The 18,594-nt window shown below is 39.5% G+C and overlaps 1 protein-coding gene across 1 annotated transcript in view; it reads left to right on the top strand.

Moving 5' to 3' along the window:
* Positions 1–18,594, top strand: part of HDHD5 (haloacid dehalogenase like hydrolase domain containing 5) — a 73,226-nt gene that overhangs the window by 15,447 nt on the left and 39,185 nt on the right. Inside the window, exons 2-5 of the mRNA XM_053718858.1 lie at positions 917–1,120; positions 2,434–2,546; positions 6,754–6,847; positions 7,553–7,586. Coding sequence (XP_053574833.1) covers positions 917–1,120; positions 2,434–2,546; positions 6,754–6,847; positions 7,553–7,586 — 445 coding nt within the window. The remainder of the gene's footprint in view (positions 1–916; positions 1,121–2,433; positions 2,547–6,753; positions 6,848–7,552; positions 7,587–18,594) is intronic.

Genomic DNA, 18,594 nt, shown 5'->3' with positions numbered 1-18,594 from the left:
GGTTTCCTTTACCCAACAGGATTCTGCAGTCGATTAAAATAAATGAATGGCTTTAAAGAGAGCTGCAGGTACAAACGGGTAGTAATCATTCTCCTGTAGTTGTACTAAGCAGTTTAATGTCCCTTTATCCCCTGAAAATTGATAAAGAAATAGCTAAAGTCCGTTACAGAGTGGCAATTCACTACTGGGAGCTAGCTGAACACATTTGATGCGCCAATGACAAGAGGCATATGTGTGCAGCCAACAATCACCAGCTAGCTCCCAGTAGTGCATTGCTGTTCCTGATCCTACCTAGGTATGCTTTTCAACAAAGGCTACCAAGAGTGTGAAGTAAATTTGATAATAGAAGTAAATTGAAAAATCTCTTACAATTGAATGCTTTATTTCAATCATGAAAGTTTAATGTACTATAAAGTTGTGTTCCCTTTTTGTGTTTACACTGTACAAAGCTAAGAAGAAAATATCACCTGAACATCAAAATGTAAAAAAAGGAAGATATTTTGTCTCACAATTTCTTCAGCTCACTAGAGTAAGTTCTCTGTGAAGTTATGTTTCAGCTACTGTCAGCTGCATGCTGAAGAGAAAAACAACAGCAGTCAATCAGCTTCATCAGTGATGATGCCACACTTTGCTTTACGGTATTTTCCTGAGAGAGGGAAATAACGCATGCTTCCTTGCAAGTCTTGGGACTTGCATCCTGATTGGCTGATTCAAATCCCTTTGCAATGGGATGCGGACACTGAGGACATTTTAAGGAAAAATAGCTTTCTTTTTTACATAGAGATATTCAGGTGATAATTTCTAGTCATCTTTTTACAGCTGTGCTGCATCACTTTCAAATGCTGCAACATTTGGGTATCATGTCCATTTAATAACACATTTTTGCATATGTTTTATTTCCCCTGGTTTCTTCTAGTCTGATCCAAGCTTTGGTTTTCTGTTTGATATTGATGGAGTCCTAGTAAGGGGCAGAAACCCCATCCCAGGGGCAGCTGAAGCTTTTGGGAGACTGTTGGGTCATGATGGAAAGCTGTCCGTGCCTGTTGTATTTGTGACCAATGCAAGTAATTGTCTGCGCCATGAAAGAGCTGCAGAGCTAAGTACGGTGCTTGGAATCGAGGTGAGTGTTGTCTTTCTATTTTAAAAAAAAAAACACCTTTTCTTTAACAAATTGTAAACTATGAAATAAAAAAATAAGACTTGCCTTTATAATAACAGTTCTTTTGATAAATTTTATTGTATCATCATGCTAAGCAAAATCCATTTTACATTGTTTTTCCGAACTTTATGTTCACTCAAGCATTTTAGACAAATGCTCTTCAGCAGATTTTTTTTTTTTTTTTTTTTAATTTTCTGTATAGTTTTGGAAACTAGGACTGGTGTTTTAGTAAGCAGTTTTGGATGACAAGTCATAGGGGGTGGAGTTCATTATAGATGACTAGTCTAGGGGGTGGAGTTAATCATAGAGGACTAGTCTAGGAGGTGGAACCCACCCTGGTTGACAAGTCTCGGGGGTGGAACCCACAATGGGTGACCAGTCTAGGAGGTGGAGCTCAACCTCAGCAGTGTGGCAGCTTAGTAACAAACATACAAGGCGGTGGTACACTGGTCATATATTGGGAGTAATCTGTGGAATGTGGGACATTAAAGGGACAGTCAACACCAGATTATTTTTGTTGTTTAAAAAGAAAGATAATCCCTTTATTACCCATTCCCCAGTTTTGCATAACCAACACTGTTATAGAAATACACTTTTTACCTCTGTGATTATTTTGTATCTAAGCCTCTGCAAACTGCCCCCTTATTTCAATCCTTTTGACAAACTTGCATTTTAGCCAATCAGTGCTCACTCCAGGGTAACTTCACATGCATGAGCTCAATGTTATCTATATGAAACACATGAGCTAATGTCCTCTAGTGATCAAAATGCATTCAGATTAGAGGCAGTCTTCAAGGTCTAAGAAATTAGCATATAAACCTCCTAGAATTATCTTTCAACTAAGAATGCCAAGAGAACAAAGCAAAATTGGTGATAAAAGTAAATTGGAAAGTTGTTTAAAATTACATTCCCTATTTAAATCATGAAAGGTTTTTTTGGACTTGACTGTCCGTTTAAGGGCAATTTTATTACCTTACTTGTAACCAGTTAAATCATTACTAACATGAAAGTGAGTCTGTGCTATTGTAACCAACCGTAAAAAAAATTAAAAAAAATTACACAATATCTTGAAACATACAGAATTATATTTTAACTATTTTTAATGCACAATTTTAAGCTATGTAACTATTTTAATCATAGAAATAATTTATGCTTTTATTTATTTTGTACGAATCACTGCAGATGACCTAATTGATCATGTTTACAAATATGCAGTATGAGCTGTGAGTTATAAGGCTCAGTCTATTGCTAACATTTTTGTGTCATATTGCCAGGTTTCATCAGATCAGATTATTCTGTCTCACAGCCCACTGAGGATGTTTCAGCAGTTTCATGACAAGTGTGTTCTGATGTCTGGCCAAGGTCCTTTAGAACAGAATGCCAGAGAGTATCCTTTCACCCAGTCATTTCTTATTTATATTATTTTTTATATATAATATATATATTAATATTTAGTGGAAATAAATATAACATTGCCTGGTGTTAGTTACTGTATCAATAATTTAGTAATTTGTATTACCATATTTTTCTCATAAGCAAAAAATCTTCTACCATGTGTGTAAATTTAAGGAAGTTTTTGCAAATATCTGCTTGAACACCAATATCTGTACCTCCAGTTAGGATTAGGATGGGTACGTAATAACAGAAAGACAAAAATCTGAAAAGAAGCAGTAAACAAGACATTTATGTTATGTTGCAATAGAATTATATATCTGCCAAGTCTAAACATTTTTAAAACAGATTAACTAATATCTTGTTTGCTGCAATTGTTTTTCAATAGCCAAACGCCACCTACCATTTGACTTATTTGGAGGCGCTAATCTGGGCTTGAGTCTGCAGACAAGGCTAGTCATGATCATATTGTTAGTATTAAGTGCATTGTTTTGCAGTCTGTTGTCGGCTAAAGACAATTATGGAAATATATGCAGCAGGGTTAGCCTTGAGACGCCTGCAGTGTGCATTTCCAGCTTTGAGTGTTAAAAAAAAAAATACAGTTTTCAGAGCTAAATTATATGGAAAGGGGGCAAAATATGCACAACTAAATACTTTATATTCAAATTTTAAGGTGTTTACTGTCTTTTTAACCCTATTCAACCCATTTATTTACCCAATATCTTTGCCATTTTAATAAATATTTTTGTGGTTTCAAATTTATAATCTTATTTTCTGAAAGAGAAATATTCTTTCCTTTCATGAAGCGTTTGGAGTTACTGCCAGCAAATCCTGATTTAGTTTAAACTTGGCAATAAACATAGCCGAGGGATAATGGTTTGGGTTCCTTGCTTCATATACACTATATGAGATGATAACAAGTAATCACATTGGGAGGGCAATGAAAATATGCTATTGCAGGTGGATTATTAATGCTGTATAGACCAGGATGCACTTTGGAAAAACACATTCAGTTATTATTATACTTAATAAAGAGACAACACATTCTGCAGCACTATCCATGGGTACAATTGATGCAATACTTGTAAGAGACAAGACAAAAGTTGTCACTCAATTTTTCTTCTCTGACTCTAAAGGGACCTTAAACACTGTGGCCTAGATTACAAGTGGACCGCTAATTTATTGCTCGCCTATAAATGGGCAAATTCATTCGTTTACAGGTGCACATTAAATAACCAGCCATTACAAGTGGCTAGTTATTTGCTACCACAAGCTTGTGGTAGAAATTAGTGCTTAAAAAATTAACCAGAGGTCAGACCTCTGGTTACTTTTTAAAATGTCCCCCAACTACCCCCAAAATAAAGTGTGTAGTGCCTTTTTGAAAATAAAAAATAGTAATGCAAAGCAGTTTTTAGTGCTTGAAATGTGCAGGAGTGGTGTTTCAAAAAAAAAAAAATGGCACTGAAAAGTGCCTTTACATAGCGGTCTATGGGGACTGTGTGTTCCCTGTAAATATATATGTTTATGCTTTATATATATATATATATATATATATATATATATATATATATATATATATATACAGGGAGTGCAGAATTATTAGGCAAGTTGTATATTTGAGGATTAATTTTATTATTGAACAACAACCATGTTCTCAATGAACCCAAAAAACTCATTAATATCAAAGCTGAATAGTTTTGGAAGTAGTTTTTAGTTTGTTTTTAGTTATAGCTATTTTAGGGGGATATCTGTGTGTGCAGGTGACTATTACTGTGCATAATTATTAGGCAACTTAACAAAAAACAAATATATACCCATTTCAATTATTTATTTTTACCAGTGAAACCAATATAACATCTCAACATTCACAAATATACATTTCTGACATTCAAAAACAAAACAAAAACAAATCAGTGACCAATATAGCCACCTTTCTTTGCAAGGACACTCAAAAGCCTGCCATCCATGAATTCTGTCAGTGTTTTGATCTGTTCACCATCAACATTGCGTGCAGCAGCAACCACAGCCTCCCAGACACTGTTCAGAGAGGTGTACTGTTTTCCCTCCTTGTAAATCTCACATTTGATGATGGACCACAGGTTCTCAATGGGGTTCAGATCAGGTGAACAAGGAGGCCATGTCATTAGATTTTCTTCTTTTATACCCTTTCTTGCCAGCCACGCTGTGGAGTACTTGGACGCGTGTGATGGAGCATTGTCCTGCATGAAAATCATGTTTTTCTTGAAGGATGCAAACTTCTTCCTGTACCACTGCTTGAAGAAGGTGTCTTCCAGAAACTGGCAGTAGGACTGGGAGTTGAGCTTGACTCCATCCTCAACCCGAAAAGGCCCCACAAGCTCATCTTTGATGATACCAGCCCAAACCAGTACTCCACCTCCACCTTGCTGGCGTCTGAGTCGGACTGGAGCTCTCTGCCCTTTACCAATCCAGCCACGGGCCCATCCATCTGGCCCATCAAGACTCACTCTCATTTCATCAGTCCATAAAACCTTAGAAAAATCAGTCTTGAGATATTTCTTGGCCCAGTCTTGATGTTTCAGCTTGTGTGTCTTGTTCAGTGGTGGTCGTCTTTCAGCCTTTCTTACCTTGTCCATGTCTCTGAGTATTGCACACCTTGTGCTTTTGGGCACTCCAGTGATGTTGCAGCTCTGAAATATGGCCAAACTGGTGGCAAGTGGCATCTTGGCAGCTGCACGCTTGACTTTTCTCAGTTCATGGGCAGTTATTTTGCGCCTTGGTTTTTCCACACGCTTCTTGCGACCCTGTTGACTATTTTGAATGAAACGCTTGATTGTTCGATGATCACGCTTCAGAAGCTTTGCAATTTTAAGAGTGCTGCATCCCTCTGCAAGATATCTCACTATTTTTGACTTTTCTGAGCCTGTCAAGTCCTTCTTTTGACCCATTTTGCCAAAGGAAAGGAAGTTGCCTAATAATTATGCACACCTGATATAGGGTGTTGATGTCATTAGACCACACCCCTTCTCATTACAGAGATGCACATCACCTAATATGCTTAATTGGTAGTAGGCTTTCGAGCCTATACAGCTTGGAGTAAGACAACATGCATAAAGAGGATGATGTGGTCAAAATACTCATTTGCCTAATAATTCTGCACTCCCTGTATATAATGTGTGTGTGTTAATATTTGTATATACACATATAAACACATAAATATATATGTATATGCTTATATACAGTATATATGTGTTAATATTTGTATATACACATATAAACACATAAATATATATATGTATATGCTTATATACAGTATATATGTGTTAATATTTGTATATACACATATAAACACTAAATATATATGTATATATTCATATACATGTGTATTTCAATTTGCTGCCCATCGCTGCACAACTTACCCCCTTCACTGCACTAGGTAATCATGCCACGTCTCACAGTATGAAAACGAGGCTCCCATTGGAGCCTGTGGAAGCACGTTCTTGTGATTGCAAAGCTTCCATTGCGCTTTACTTGTAATACCAGTGCACATTTGCGTGCACTGGTATTACAGAGTGGAGCGGAAATATTGCGTTTCCCGTAAGCAATATTTAGCGCTCCACTAGTAATCTGGCCCCCGTATAGATTTTATGCACCTCCCTCTAGTAATGGGTGCCTGCATTTTGGAACCTAGATTTCATTGCAAGTTTCTGACACGTAAGCCCTGGAATGCAGTAAATGCTAGATTTCAACATGTCAGCACCCATTACTAGACGAGGGAGGGTAATATTCTCAGTACTATGCTTATAAAATGTATTTAGTGCATGTAATTTTAGTGTTTAGAGCATGTCATTTTATGACTATCAACCTTGTGCTACTGTGAGTTTAAACACACAGTAGAAGTGCCACTCAGAACCTGCAGAGCACTGCTGGTCCTCTGCGGAAACCGCCGCTGATGTAATCAGCAGCGCTAGTTGCACACCTGAGTTTTTGCAACTAGCACTGCTGATTAGATCCGTGGCAGTTTCCTCTCTTGACCAGTAGTGTTCCACAGTTCCTGAGCGGCAAGGGGTTAAACACACAGTAGCGTAGGTTCGATAGTCTCAAAATTACACACTGTAGCGAATCGGCACAAGTAATTTTTCGACTATTATGGCCCTTTACAGATCCTAGGCATGAGGCAGAATGTGTTCATCTGTTTATTGTCCTTCACCAGCTCTTTAAAGTCTGGGATTCAGGAATGTGGTTACTATTGATGACCTGAGGTCGGCATACCCCATGCTGGACATGGTGGATCACAGTCGCCGGCCTAAGAAACTGGTAAATGCAAAAAAATACATAATGTGATGAAACATTGATATTAATGTTTACAATTTTCTTTGCTAAATTTAGCAAGCTGTTATAGATCTGTACAAGTATCAAACATTTCCTTCCTTCCTTTTTTTTTTTTTTACATAAATTACAAGACGGTGCAATGTGACAATAATAGTAACGATTCTCTTCTCATTTTCAGTTAGTATTTTTGTTTGAACAACATAGGTATAAAATCCTAAATGTTAGTGTTTTGGGAAGGTGACATTAATGTGGAAATATTTATTAAATAATTATTCTCATGTTGTTGATGTAGTGTAGAAAATAACAGATTTATTTTTACATTTCATATGGAAGTGTGGCTGTATATTGCAAGTTATTTAACCCCTTCACTTCCTAACTTTAGCTGCGTCATGCTTCCTTCTGTGTACAAACGCTGATTGACCCAACTGGGGGACGTGTCTAGTAACTCAGACAGTCCCCCAGGAACCAATCAGCACCATTTTTGAAGCACACGATCGCAGTGATGATCATTTGCTTCCTTTTTTGTTTACTATCCGAACTTGGACGGATGCGTCCCTCCATAAGGGGTTAAAAGTGATCTGTTGAAATAAACCAAGGCATGTTTTGTGTGAGAACCAAATAGAAAAAGTACTAATAAGACTGCAGCACATAGCTTATCGTCTGTTTTCTCTGCTTGTGTATTTTGTACAGCCTCCTGTCAGCCCAGACTTTCCTGCAATAGAAGGTAAGGTTGTGAGGAAGAACTGTATTAAACAGGATGACACTCAGAATGGGTTTGATTTCTGCTGCACTTGTTTTACCTTATTTCATTTATGGTGTTCTATGTTTTTTATGCATTTACTTTTGCATTATATCTATAATTGCTGTGAGAACGGATCATGTGAGTCAGAGAGCATGTGCAGTAGGGGCAGTCACTGTGAAACCCTAGTGGGAGTTGGGATAGAAGAGAAACCTACATGATTTATAGTTAAAACACACCACTGCCTCAGAAAGATATAGTACATTGAGATCTTGAAACACTCTCACACTACAGCTGCAGACACCCAGCTCTCTGGTTCATTCATGGTTATGAAAGTCACCAATCACGTCCCACAAGGTGCGAACCAACCAGGCCGGACTATTTTCACAGACCATAAAGGGACGATAAACACCTTTTGATTAAAGACATTTCTGATGTTTGCTATAGATTATATCAGCCAAGTCTAAACATTTAAAAAGCAAATTAAATCTAATTAAGGAAAACTATATCTATAAGGTTAGTCTACAGAGTGCTTTTTCACTTCTGAAAGGGTGAAAAAATAAATAACGAATATGCATTGCAATGTTGTTTTAATATGCATAACTAAACATTTTATGATAAAATTTTAAGGTGTTTACTGTCCCTTTAAAAGAAGCAACATATATGCAGCTAAAGCAAAGCATGGTAGCTTAATAATTTATGTAATGATGATGACTTCATAATGCTGCTTTTTTCCCAAAAAATGATGTCATTTATTGGGATTTTGAGCTGCTGGAAAATTATTTTGTAATAAATTGGAATGCTGCTGTATATTTTTTCCCTTGGTAATTATTAAAGGAACATAGTAGTCTGGTTCAAATAGAAAATGTAATTTTAAGAGACTTCAATTTGCTTCTATGTATCAAATTGACTACGTTCCCTTGGTATTCTTTGATGAAAAATATACATAGGTAGGCTCAGGACCAGCTATGCACTACTGGAAGCTAGCTGGTGATTGTAGGCTACACATCAATGGAACATGTCACAGCCCCCACTAGATACGTTATTTCAGCAAAAGCTTCTTGTTTACATATTTTTTTTTTTTTTTAACCATTTCTTAAATACACATGTTTTTAGTATAGGTGGGGATACAACAGACAAAACCCACTATTTAAAATAAGAAAATAAAGGAAAAGGATCCATTTGTAAATAATATAATACACTCCAGTAGGTAGAATGGATCAATGGGAACACATTAACTCCTCTGCCAAAATGTACTTAGATCTACGTCATGTGGTGCATAGCCCATCATACCGCATAATGTAAATCTATGCCCATAATGCTGAAAGCCCAAGCAACCGAGACTTGCAGTTTGTGTGCTTCCAGCATTTGCCTTCACATGGTAACAGAGTACAATCAGTCCCAGATCGTTACAGACAGTGGTGCCTGTAAACGATGTGGGAGGGAAGGTGCGTGGGCGGCCCAGCGGAGGAGGGGGAGAGAGGGGCAGGTCCCTACACTATGGAAACAAAGTTTTGAAGGGAGAGTTATGGGTCACTACATTACAGAAAAAAAGGCACATCAGAGGGGGCCCTGCATAATGATCACAGGGAGGGTGAAGGGGAACCACTACACTTCCGGGGAAAAATACAATAAATAACACTCAAAAAAAATGCTATAAACTGGGTACTGGCAGACAGCTGTAGTAGGGTTAGAGAGCTGTTTGGGAAGGATCAGGTAGAGTTGAGGAGGAATTCCTACACTGCAGAAAAAAATAAATAAAAAAATAAAAAAAATCGATTCAGTGAGAAACCCAAAGTTTGTGAAAAAGTTAATGATTTTTGTTATGTGATTGCATTGGGTGGCGAGATGATGGCTTGAAATATACCAAAATCGGCCTAGATCAATACCCTGGGTTGTCTACTTAAGCAAAACATATACAGCCATATTACGAGTTTTGCGTTATGAGCTGTGCGGTGCTAATGTGCAGTTTTTTCTCACCGCTCACTTACCTGCAGCGCTGGTATTACGGGTTTTTACAAACCCGGCGTTAAAAGGCAAGAAGTGAGCGTAGAGCAAAATTGAGCTCCACACTGCACTCCAATACCAGCGCTGCTTAAGTCAGCGGTGAGCTGGTCGTACAAGCTCGTGCACGATTTCAATGAGGAGAGCCGGCTGAGAAAAAGTCTAACACCTGCAATAAAGCAGCGTAAAGCTCAGTAACGCAGCCCCATTGATTCCTATGGGGAAACGAAAGTTATGCTTACACCTAACACCCTAACATGAACCCCGAGTCTAAACACCCCTAATCTTACACTTATTAACCCCTAATCTGCCGACCCCGACATCGCCGCCACCTACATTATATTTATTAACCTCTAATCTGCTGCCCCAACATCGCCGACACCTACATTTATATTTATTAACCCCTAATCTGCCGCCGCAACCTACCTACATTTATTAACCCCCTAATCTGCTGCCCCCGACATCGCCGCAACCTACCTACATTTATTAACCCCTAATCTGCTGCCCCCGACATCGCCGCAACCTACCTACATTTATTAACCCCTAATCTGCTGCCCCCGACATCGCCGCCACCTATATTATATTTATTAACCCCTAATCTGCTGCCCCCAACATCGCCAACACCTACATTATATTTATTAACCCCTAATCTGCCACCCCCGTCGCAGCCACTATTCTAAATTTATTAACCCCTAAACCTGTCTAACCCTAACACCCTAACTTAAATATAATTTAAATAAATCTAAATAAAACCTACAATTATTACCTAAATAATTCCTATTTAAAACTAAATACTTTACCTATAAAATAAACCCTAAGCTAGCTACAATATAACTAATAGTTAAATTGTAGCTAGCTTAGGGTTTATTTTTATTTTACAGGCAAGTTTGTATTTATTTTAACTAGGTAGAATAGTTATTAAATAGTTATTAACTATTTACTAACTACCTAGCTAAAATAAATACAAATTTACCTGTAAAATAAAACCTAATCTAAGTTACACTAGCACCTAACACTACACTACAATTAAATAACTTACCTACATTAAATACAATTAATTAAATTAGCTAAATCACACAAAAAAAACAAACACTAAATTACAGAAAATAAAAAACAAATTACAAGATATGTAAACTAATTACACCTAATCTAATAGCCCTGTCAAAATAAAAAAAAAAATCCCCCCCCCCCAAAAAAAAACAACCTTAGCCTAAACTAAACTATCAATAGCCCTTTAAAAGGGCCTTTTGTGGGGCATTGCCCCAAAGAAATCAGCTCTTTTACCTGTAAAAAAAAAATAATACAAACAACCCCCCCAACAGTAAAACCCACCACCCACACAACCAACCCCCCAAATAAAATACTAACTAAAAAAAAACCTAAGCTCCCCATTGCCCTGATCGGAACAGCCAATAGAATGCAAGCTCAATCTGATTGGCTGATTGGATCAGCCAATCGGATTGAACTTGAATCTGATTAGCTGATTCAATCAGCCAATCAGATTTTCTTACCTTAATTCCGATTGGCTGAAAGAATCCTATCAGCCAATCGGAATTCGAGGGACGCCATCTTGGATGACGTCATTTAAAGGAAACTTCATTTGTCGTTCAGTCGGGCCAGATGGATTTTCCACGTCGGAGGGCTGAAGAAAGAAGAATGAAGATTCCGCTTGGAAGAAAACTTTGCCCCGATGGAGGACCTCTTCTTTGCCGCTTGGATGAAGACATCGCCGGATGGAAGACTTCTTCTTTGCCGCTTGGATGAAGACATCGCCCGGATTGGAAGAAGAGTTCGGCCCGGCTGGGTGAAGACGACTCAAGGTAGGGAGATCTTCTGGGGCTTAGTGTTAGGTTTGTTTAAGGGGGGTTTGGGTGGGTTTAGAGTAGGGGTATGTGGGTGGTGGGTTGTAATGTTGGGGGGTGGTATTGTGGTTTTTTTTTACAGGCAAAAGAGCCCTTTTAAGGGCTGGTAAGGTAATAGAGCTGTTAACTTTTTTAATTTAGATTAGGGTAGGGAATTTTTTTTATTTTGGGGGGCTTTGTTATTTTATTAGGGGGCTTAGAATAGGTGTAATTAGCTTAAAATTCTTGTAATCTTTTTTTATTTTTTGTAGTTTAGTGTTTGTTTGTTTTTGTAATTTAGTTTAGTTTATTTAATTGTATTTTAGTTTAGACATTTGTAGTTTATTTAATTTATTGATAGTGTATGTGTATTTGTAACTTAGGTTAGGATTTATTTTACAGGTAAATTGGTAATTATTTTAACAAGGTAGCTATTAAATAGTTATTAACTATTTATTAGCTATTGCACCTAGTTAAAATAAATACCAAGTTACCTGTAAAATAAATATAAACCCTAAAATAGCTACAATGTAATTATTAATTACATTGTAGCTATCTTAGGGTTTATTTTATATGTAAGTATTTAGATTTAAGTAGGAATATTTTAATTAATAATATTAATATTAATTAGATTTATTTTAATAAGAATTTAGTTAGGGGTGTTAGAGTTAGATAGGGTTATTATACTTAATATATATAATATAATAACGATATTAACCCTAATATAATTAGGGTTAATATAGTTAATATATATAATATAATAACTATATTAACTATATTAACCCTAATATAATTAGGGTTAATATAGCTGGCGGCGGTGTAGGGGGATTAGATTAGGGGTTAATCAATTTAATATAGGTGGCGGCGGTGTAGGGGGATTAGATTAGGGATTAATCTATTTAATATAGGTGGTGGCAGTGTAGGGGGATTAGATTAGGGGGTAATACATTTATTATAGGTGGCGGCGGTGTAGGGGGATTTAGATTAGATGCAAAAGAGCTGATTACTTTGTGACAATGCCCTGCAAAAAGCCCTTTTAAGGGCTGGTAAAAGAGCTGATTACTTTGGGGAAATGCCCCGCAAAAAGCCCTTTTAAGGGCTGGCAATAGAGCTGTTACTTTGGGGCAATGTCACGGAAAAGGCCCTTTCTCCAACATAGGTGTGTCCGGTCCACGGCGTCATCCTTACTTGTGGGATATTCTCTTCCCCAACAGGAAATGGCAAAGAGCCCAGCAAAGCTGGTCACATGATCCCTCCTAGGCTCCGCCTACCCCAGTCATTCTCTTTGCCGTTGTACAGGCAACATCTCCACGGAGATGGCTTAGAGTTTTTTAGTGTTTAACTGTAGTTTTTATTATTCAATCAAGAGTTTGTTATTTTCAAATAGTGCTGGTATGTACTATTTACTCAGAAACAGAAAAGAGATGAAGATTTCTGTTTGTATGAGGAAAATGATTTTAGCAACCGTCACTAAAATCCATGGCTGTTCCACACAGGACTGTTGAGAGCAATTAACTTCAGTTGGGGGAACAGTGAGCAGTCTCTTGCTGCTTGAGGTATGACACATTCTAACAAGACGATGTAATGCTGGAAGCTGTCATTTTCCCTATGGGATCCGGTAAGCCATGTTTATTACGATCGTAAATAAGGGCTTCACAAGGGCTTATTAAGACTGTAGACTTTTTCTGGGCTAAATCGATCATATTTACACATATTTAGCCTTGAGGAATCATTTAACCTGGGTATTTTTTGTAAAATAATATCGGCAGGCACTGTTTTAGACACTTTATTCTATAGGGGCTTTCCCTAATCATAGTCAGAGCCTCATTTTCGCGCCGGTATGGCGCACTTGTTTTTGAGAACAGCATGGCATGCAGCTGCATGTGTGTGGAGCTCTGATACATAGAAAAGTCTTTCTGAAGGCATCATTTGGTATCGTATTCCCCTTTGGGCTTGGTTGGGTCTCAGCAAAGCAGATTCCAGGGACTGTAAAGGGGTTAAATATAAAAACGGCTCCGGTTCCGTTATTTTAAGGGTTAAAGCTTCCAAATTTGGTGTGCAATACTTTTAAGGCTTTAAGACACTGTGGTGAAAATTTGGTGAATTTTGAACAATTCCTTCATGTTTTTTCGCAATTGCAGTAATAAAGTGTGTTCAGTTTAAAATTTAAAGTGACAGTAACGGTTTTATTTTAAAACGTTTTTTGTACTTGGTTATCAAGTGTATGCCTGTTTAACATGTCTGAACTACCAGATAGACTGTGTTCTGAATGTGGGGAAGCCAGAATTCCCATTCATTTAAATAAATGTGATTTATGTGACAATGACAATGATGCCCAAGATGATTCCTCAAGTGAGGGGAGTAAGCATGGTACTGCATCATTCCCTCCTTCGTCTACACGAGTCTTGCCCACTCAGGAGGCCCCTAGTACATCTAGCGCGCCAATACTCCTTACTATGCAACAATTAACGGCTGTAATGGATTATTCTGTCAAAAACATTTTAGCCAAAATGAACACTTATCAGCGTAAGCGCGACTGCTCTGTTTTAGATACTGAAGAGCATGACGACGCTGATAATAATATTTCTGAAGGGCCCATAACCCAGTCTGATGGGGCCAGGGAGGTTTTGTCTGAGGGAGAAATTACTGATTCAGGGAACATTTCTCAACAAGCTGAACCTGATGTGATTACATTTAAATTTAAGTTGGAACATCTCCGCATTCTGCTTAAGGAGGTATTATCCACTCTGGATGATTGTGACAAGTTGGTCATCCCAGAGAAACTATGTAAAATGGACAAGTTCCTAGAGGTGCCGGGGCTCCCAGAAGCTTTTCCTATACCCAAGCGGGTGGCGGACATTGTTAATAAAGAATGGGAAAGGCCCGGTATTCCTTTCGTCCCTCCCCCCATATTTAAAAAATTGTTTCCTATGGTCGACCCCAGAAAGGACTTATGGCAGACAGTCCCCAAGGTCGAGGGAGCGGTTTCCACTGTAAACAAACGCACCACTATACCCATAGAGGATAGTTGTGCTTTCAAAGATCCTATGGATAAAAAATTAGAAGGTTTGCTTAAAAAGATGTTTGTTCAGCAGGGTTGCCTTCTACAACCAATTTCATGCATTGTCCCTGTCGCTACAGCCGCATGTTTCTGGTTCGATGAGCTAATGAAGGCGGTCGATAGTGATTCTCCTCCTTATGAGGAGATTATGGACAGAATCAATGCTCTCAAATTGGCTAATTCTTTCACCCTAGACGCCACTTTGCAATTGGCGAGGTTAGCGGCTAAGAATTCTGGGTTTGCTATTGTGGCGCGCAGAGCGCTTTGGTTAAAATCTTGGTCGGCTGCTGCATCTTCCAAGAACAAGCTACTTAACATTCCTTTCAAGGGGAAAACGCTGTTTGGCCCTGACTTGAAAGAGATTATCTCTGATATCACTGGGGGTAGGGCCACGCCCTTCCTCAGGATCGGCCTTTCAAGGCAAAAAATAAACCTAATTTTCGTCCCTTTCGTAGAAACGGACCAGCCCAAAGTGCTACGTCCTCTAAGCAAGAGGGTAATACTTCTCAAGCCAAGCCAGCTTGGAGACCAATGCATGGCTGGAACAAGGGAAAGCAGGCCAAGAAACCTGCCACTGCTACCAAGACAGCATGAAATGTTGGTCCCCGATCCGGGATCGGATCTAGTGGGGGGCAGTCTCTCTCTCTTCGCTTAGGCTTGGGCAAGAGATGTTCTGGATCCTTGGGCGCTAGAAATAGTCTCCCAAGGTTATCTTCTGGAATTCAAGGGACTTCCCCCGAGGGGGAGATTCCACAGGTCTCAGTTGTCTTCAGACCACATAAAAAGACAGGCATTCTTACATTGTGTAGAAGACCTGTTAAAAATGGGAGTGATTCATCCTGTTCCATTAAGAGAACAAGAGATGGGGTTCTACTCCATTCTGTTCATAGTTCCCAAAAAAGAGGGAACGTTCAGACCAATCTTAGATCTCAAGATCTTAAACAAGTTTCTCAAGGTTCCATCGTTCAAGATGGAAACCATTCGAACTATTCTTCCTTCCATCCAGGAAGGTCAATTCATGACCACGGTGGATTTAAAGTATGCGTATCTACATATTCCTATCCACAAGGAACATCATCGGTTCCTAAGGTTCGCATTCCTGGACAAGCATTACCAGTTCGTGGCGCTTCCTTTCGGATTAGCCACTGCTCCAAGGATTTTCACAAAGGTACTAGGGTCCCTTCTAGCTGTGCTAAGACCAAGGGGCATTGCTGTAGTGCCTTACTTGGACGACATTCTGATTCAAGCGTCGTCCCTTCCTCAAGCAAAGGCTCACAGGACATTGTCCTGGCCTTTCTCAGATGAACGTGGAAAAGAGTTCTCTATCTGTCAATAAGGGTTCCCTTCTTGGGAACAATAATAGACTCCTTAGAAATGAGGATTTTTCTGACAGAGGCCAGAAAAACAAAACTTCTAGACTCTTGTCGGATACTTCATTCTGTTCCTCTTCCTTCCATAGCTCAGTGCATGGAAGTAATCGGGTTGATGGTAGCGGCAATGGACATAGTTCCTTTTGCGCGCATTCATCTAAGACCATTACAACTGTGCATGCTCAGTCAGTGGAATGGGGACTATACAGACTTGTCTCCGAAGATACAAGTAAATCAGAGGACCAGAGACTCACTCCGTTGGTGGCTGTCCCTGGACAACCTGTCACAAGGGATGACATTCCACAGACCAGAGTGGGTCATTGTCACGACCGACGCCAGTCTGATGGGCTGGGGCGCGGTCTGGGGATCCCTGAAAGCTCAGGGTCTTTGGTCTCGGGAAGAATCTCTTCTACCGATAAATACTCTGGAACTGAGAGCGATATTCAATGCTCTCAAGGCTTGGCCTCAGCTAGCGAGGGCCAAGTTCATACGGTTTCAATCAGACAACATGACAACTGTTGCGTACATCAACCATCATGGGGGAACAAGGAGTTCCCTAGCGATGGAAGAAGTGACCAGAATCATTCTATGGGCGGAGTCTCACTCCTGCCACCTGTCTGCTATCCACATCCCAGGAGTGGAATATTGGGAAGCGGATTTTCTGAGTCGTCAGACATTGCATCCGGGGGAGTGGGAACTCCATCCGGAAATCTTTGCCCAAGTCACTCAGCTGTGGGGCATTCCAGACATGGATCTGATGGCCTCTCGTCAGAACTTCAAAGTTCCTTGCTACGGGTCCAGATCCAGGGATCCCAAGGCGGCTCTAGTGGATGCACTAGTAGCACCTTGGACCTTCAAACTAGCTTATGTGTTCCCGCCGTTTCCTCTCATCCCCAGGCTGGTAGCCAGGATCAATCAGGAGAGGGCGTCGGTGATCTTGATAGCTCCTGCGTGGCCACGCAGGACTTGGTATGCAGATCTGGTGAATATGTCATCGGCTCCACCTTGGAAGCTACCTTTGAGACGAGACCTGCTTGTTCAGGGTCCGTTCGAACATCCGAATCTGGTTTCACTCCAGCTGACTGCTTGGAGATTGAACGCTTGATCTTATCGAAGCGAGGATTCTCAGATTCTGTTATCGATACTCTTGTCCAGGCCAGAAAGCCTGTAACTAGAAAGATTTACCACAAAATTTGGAAAAAATATATCTGTTGGTGTGAATCTAAAGGATTCCCTTGGGACAAGGTTAAGATTCCTAAGATTCTATCCTTCCTTCTAGAAGGATTGGAAAAAGGATTATCTGCAAGTTCCCTGAAGGGACAGATTTCTGCCTTGTCTGTGTTACTTCACAAAAAGCTGGCAGCTGTGCCAGATGTTCAAGCCTTTGTTCAGGCTCTGGTTAGAATTAAGCCTGTTTACAAACCTTTGACTCCTCCTTGGAGTCTCAATTTAGTTCTTTCAGTTCTTCAGGGGGTTCCGTTTGAACCCTTACATTCCGTTGATATTAAGTTATTATCTTGGAAAGTTTTGTTTTTAGTTGCAATTTCTTCTGCTAGAAGAGTTTCAGAATTATCTGCTCTGCAGTGTTCTCCTCCTTATCTGGTGTTCCATGCAGATAAGGTGGTTTTACGTACTAAACCTGGTTTTCTTCCGAAAGTTGTTTCTAACAAAAACATTAACCAGGAGCTTATCGTACCTTCTCTGTGTCCGAAACCAGTTTCAAAGAAGGAACGTTTGTTGCACAATTTGGATGTTGTTCGCGCTCTAAAATTCTATTTAGATGCTACAAAGGATTTTAGACAAACATCTTCCTTGTTTGTTGTTTATTCCGGTAAAAGGAGAGGTCAAAAAGCAACTTCTACCTCTCTCTCTTTTTGGATTAAAAGCATCATCAGATTGGCTTACGAGACTGCCGGACGGCAGCCTCCCGAAAGAATCACAGCTCATTCCACTAGGGCTGTGGCTTCCACATGGGCCTTCAAGAACGAGGCTTCTGATGATCAGATATGTGGGGCAGCGACTTGGTCTTCACTGCACACTTTTACCAAATTTTACAAGTTTGATACTTTTGCTTCTTCTGAGGCTATTTTCTCCAACATAGGTGTGTCCGGTCCACGGCGTCATCCTTACTTGTGGGATATTCTCCTCCCCAACAGGAAATGGCAAAGAGCCCAGCAAAGCTGGTCACATGATCCCTCCTAGGCTCCGCCTACCCCAGTCATTCTCTTTGCCGTTGTACAGGCAACATCTCCACGGAGATGGCTTAGAGTTTTTTAGTGTTTAACTGTAGTTTTTATTATTCAATCAAGAGTTTGTTATTTTAAAATAGTGCTGGTATGTACTATTTACTCAGAAACAGAAAAGAGATGAAGATTTCTGTTTGTATGAGGAAAATGATTTTAGCACCGTAACTAAAATCCATGGCTGTTCCACACAGGACTGTTGAGAGCAATTAACTTCAGTTGGGGGAACAGTGTGCAGTCTCTTACTGCTTGAGGTATGACACATTCTAACAAGACGATGTAATGCTGGAAGCTGTCATTTTCCCTATGGGATCCGGTAAGCCATGTTTATTAAGATAGTAAATAAGGGCTTCACAAGGGCTTATTAAGACTGTAGACTTTTTCTGGGCTAAATCGATTCATTATTAACACATATTTAGCCTTGAGGAATCATTTATTCTGGGTATTTTGATATGATTATATCGGCAGGCACTG

Source organism: Bombina bombina, chromosome 6 (assembly GCF_027579735.1).
Source record: "Bombina bombina isolate aBomBom1 chromosome 6, aBomBom1.pri, whole genome shotgun sequence".
Classification (NCBI taxonomy): Eukaryota; Metazoa; Chordata; class Amphibia; order Anura; family Bombinatoridae; genus Bombina; species Bombina bombina.
This window is presented reverse-complemented; position numbering and strand designations above follow the sequence as displayed.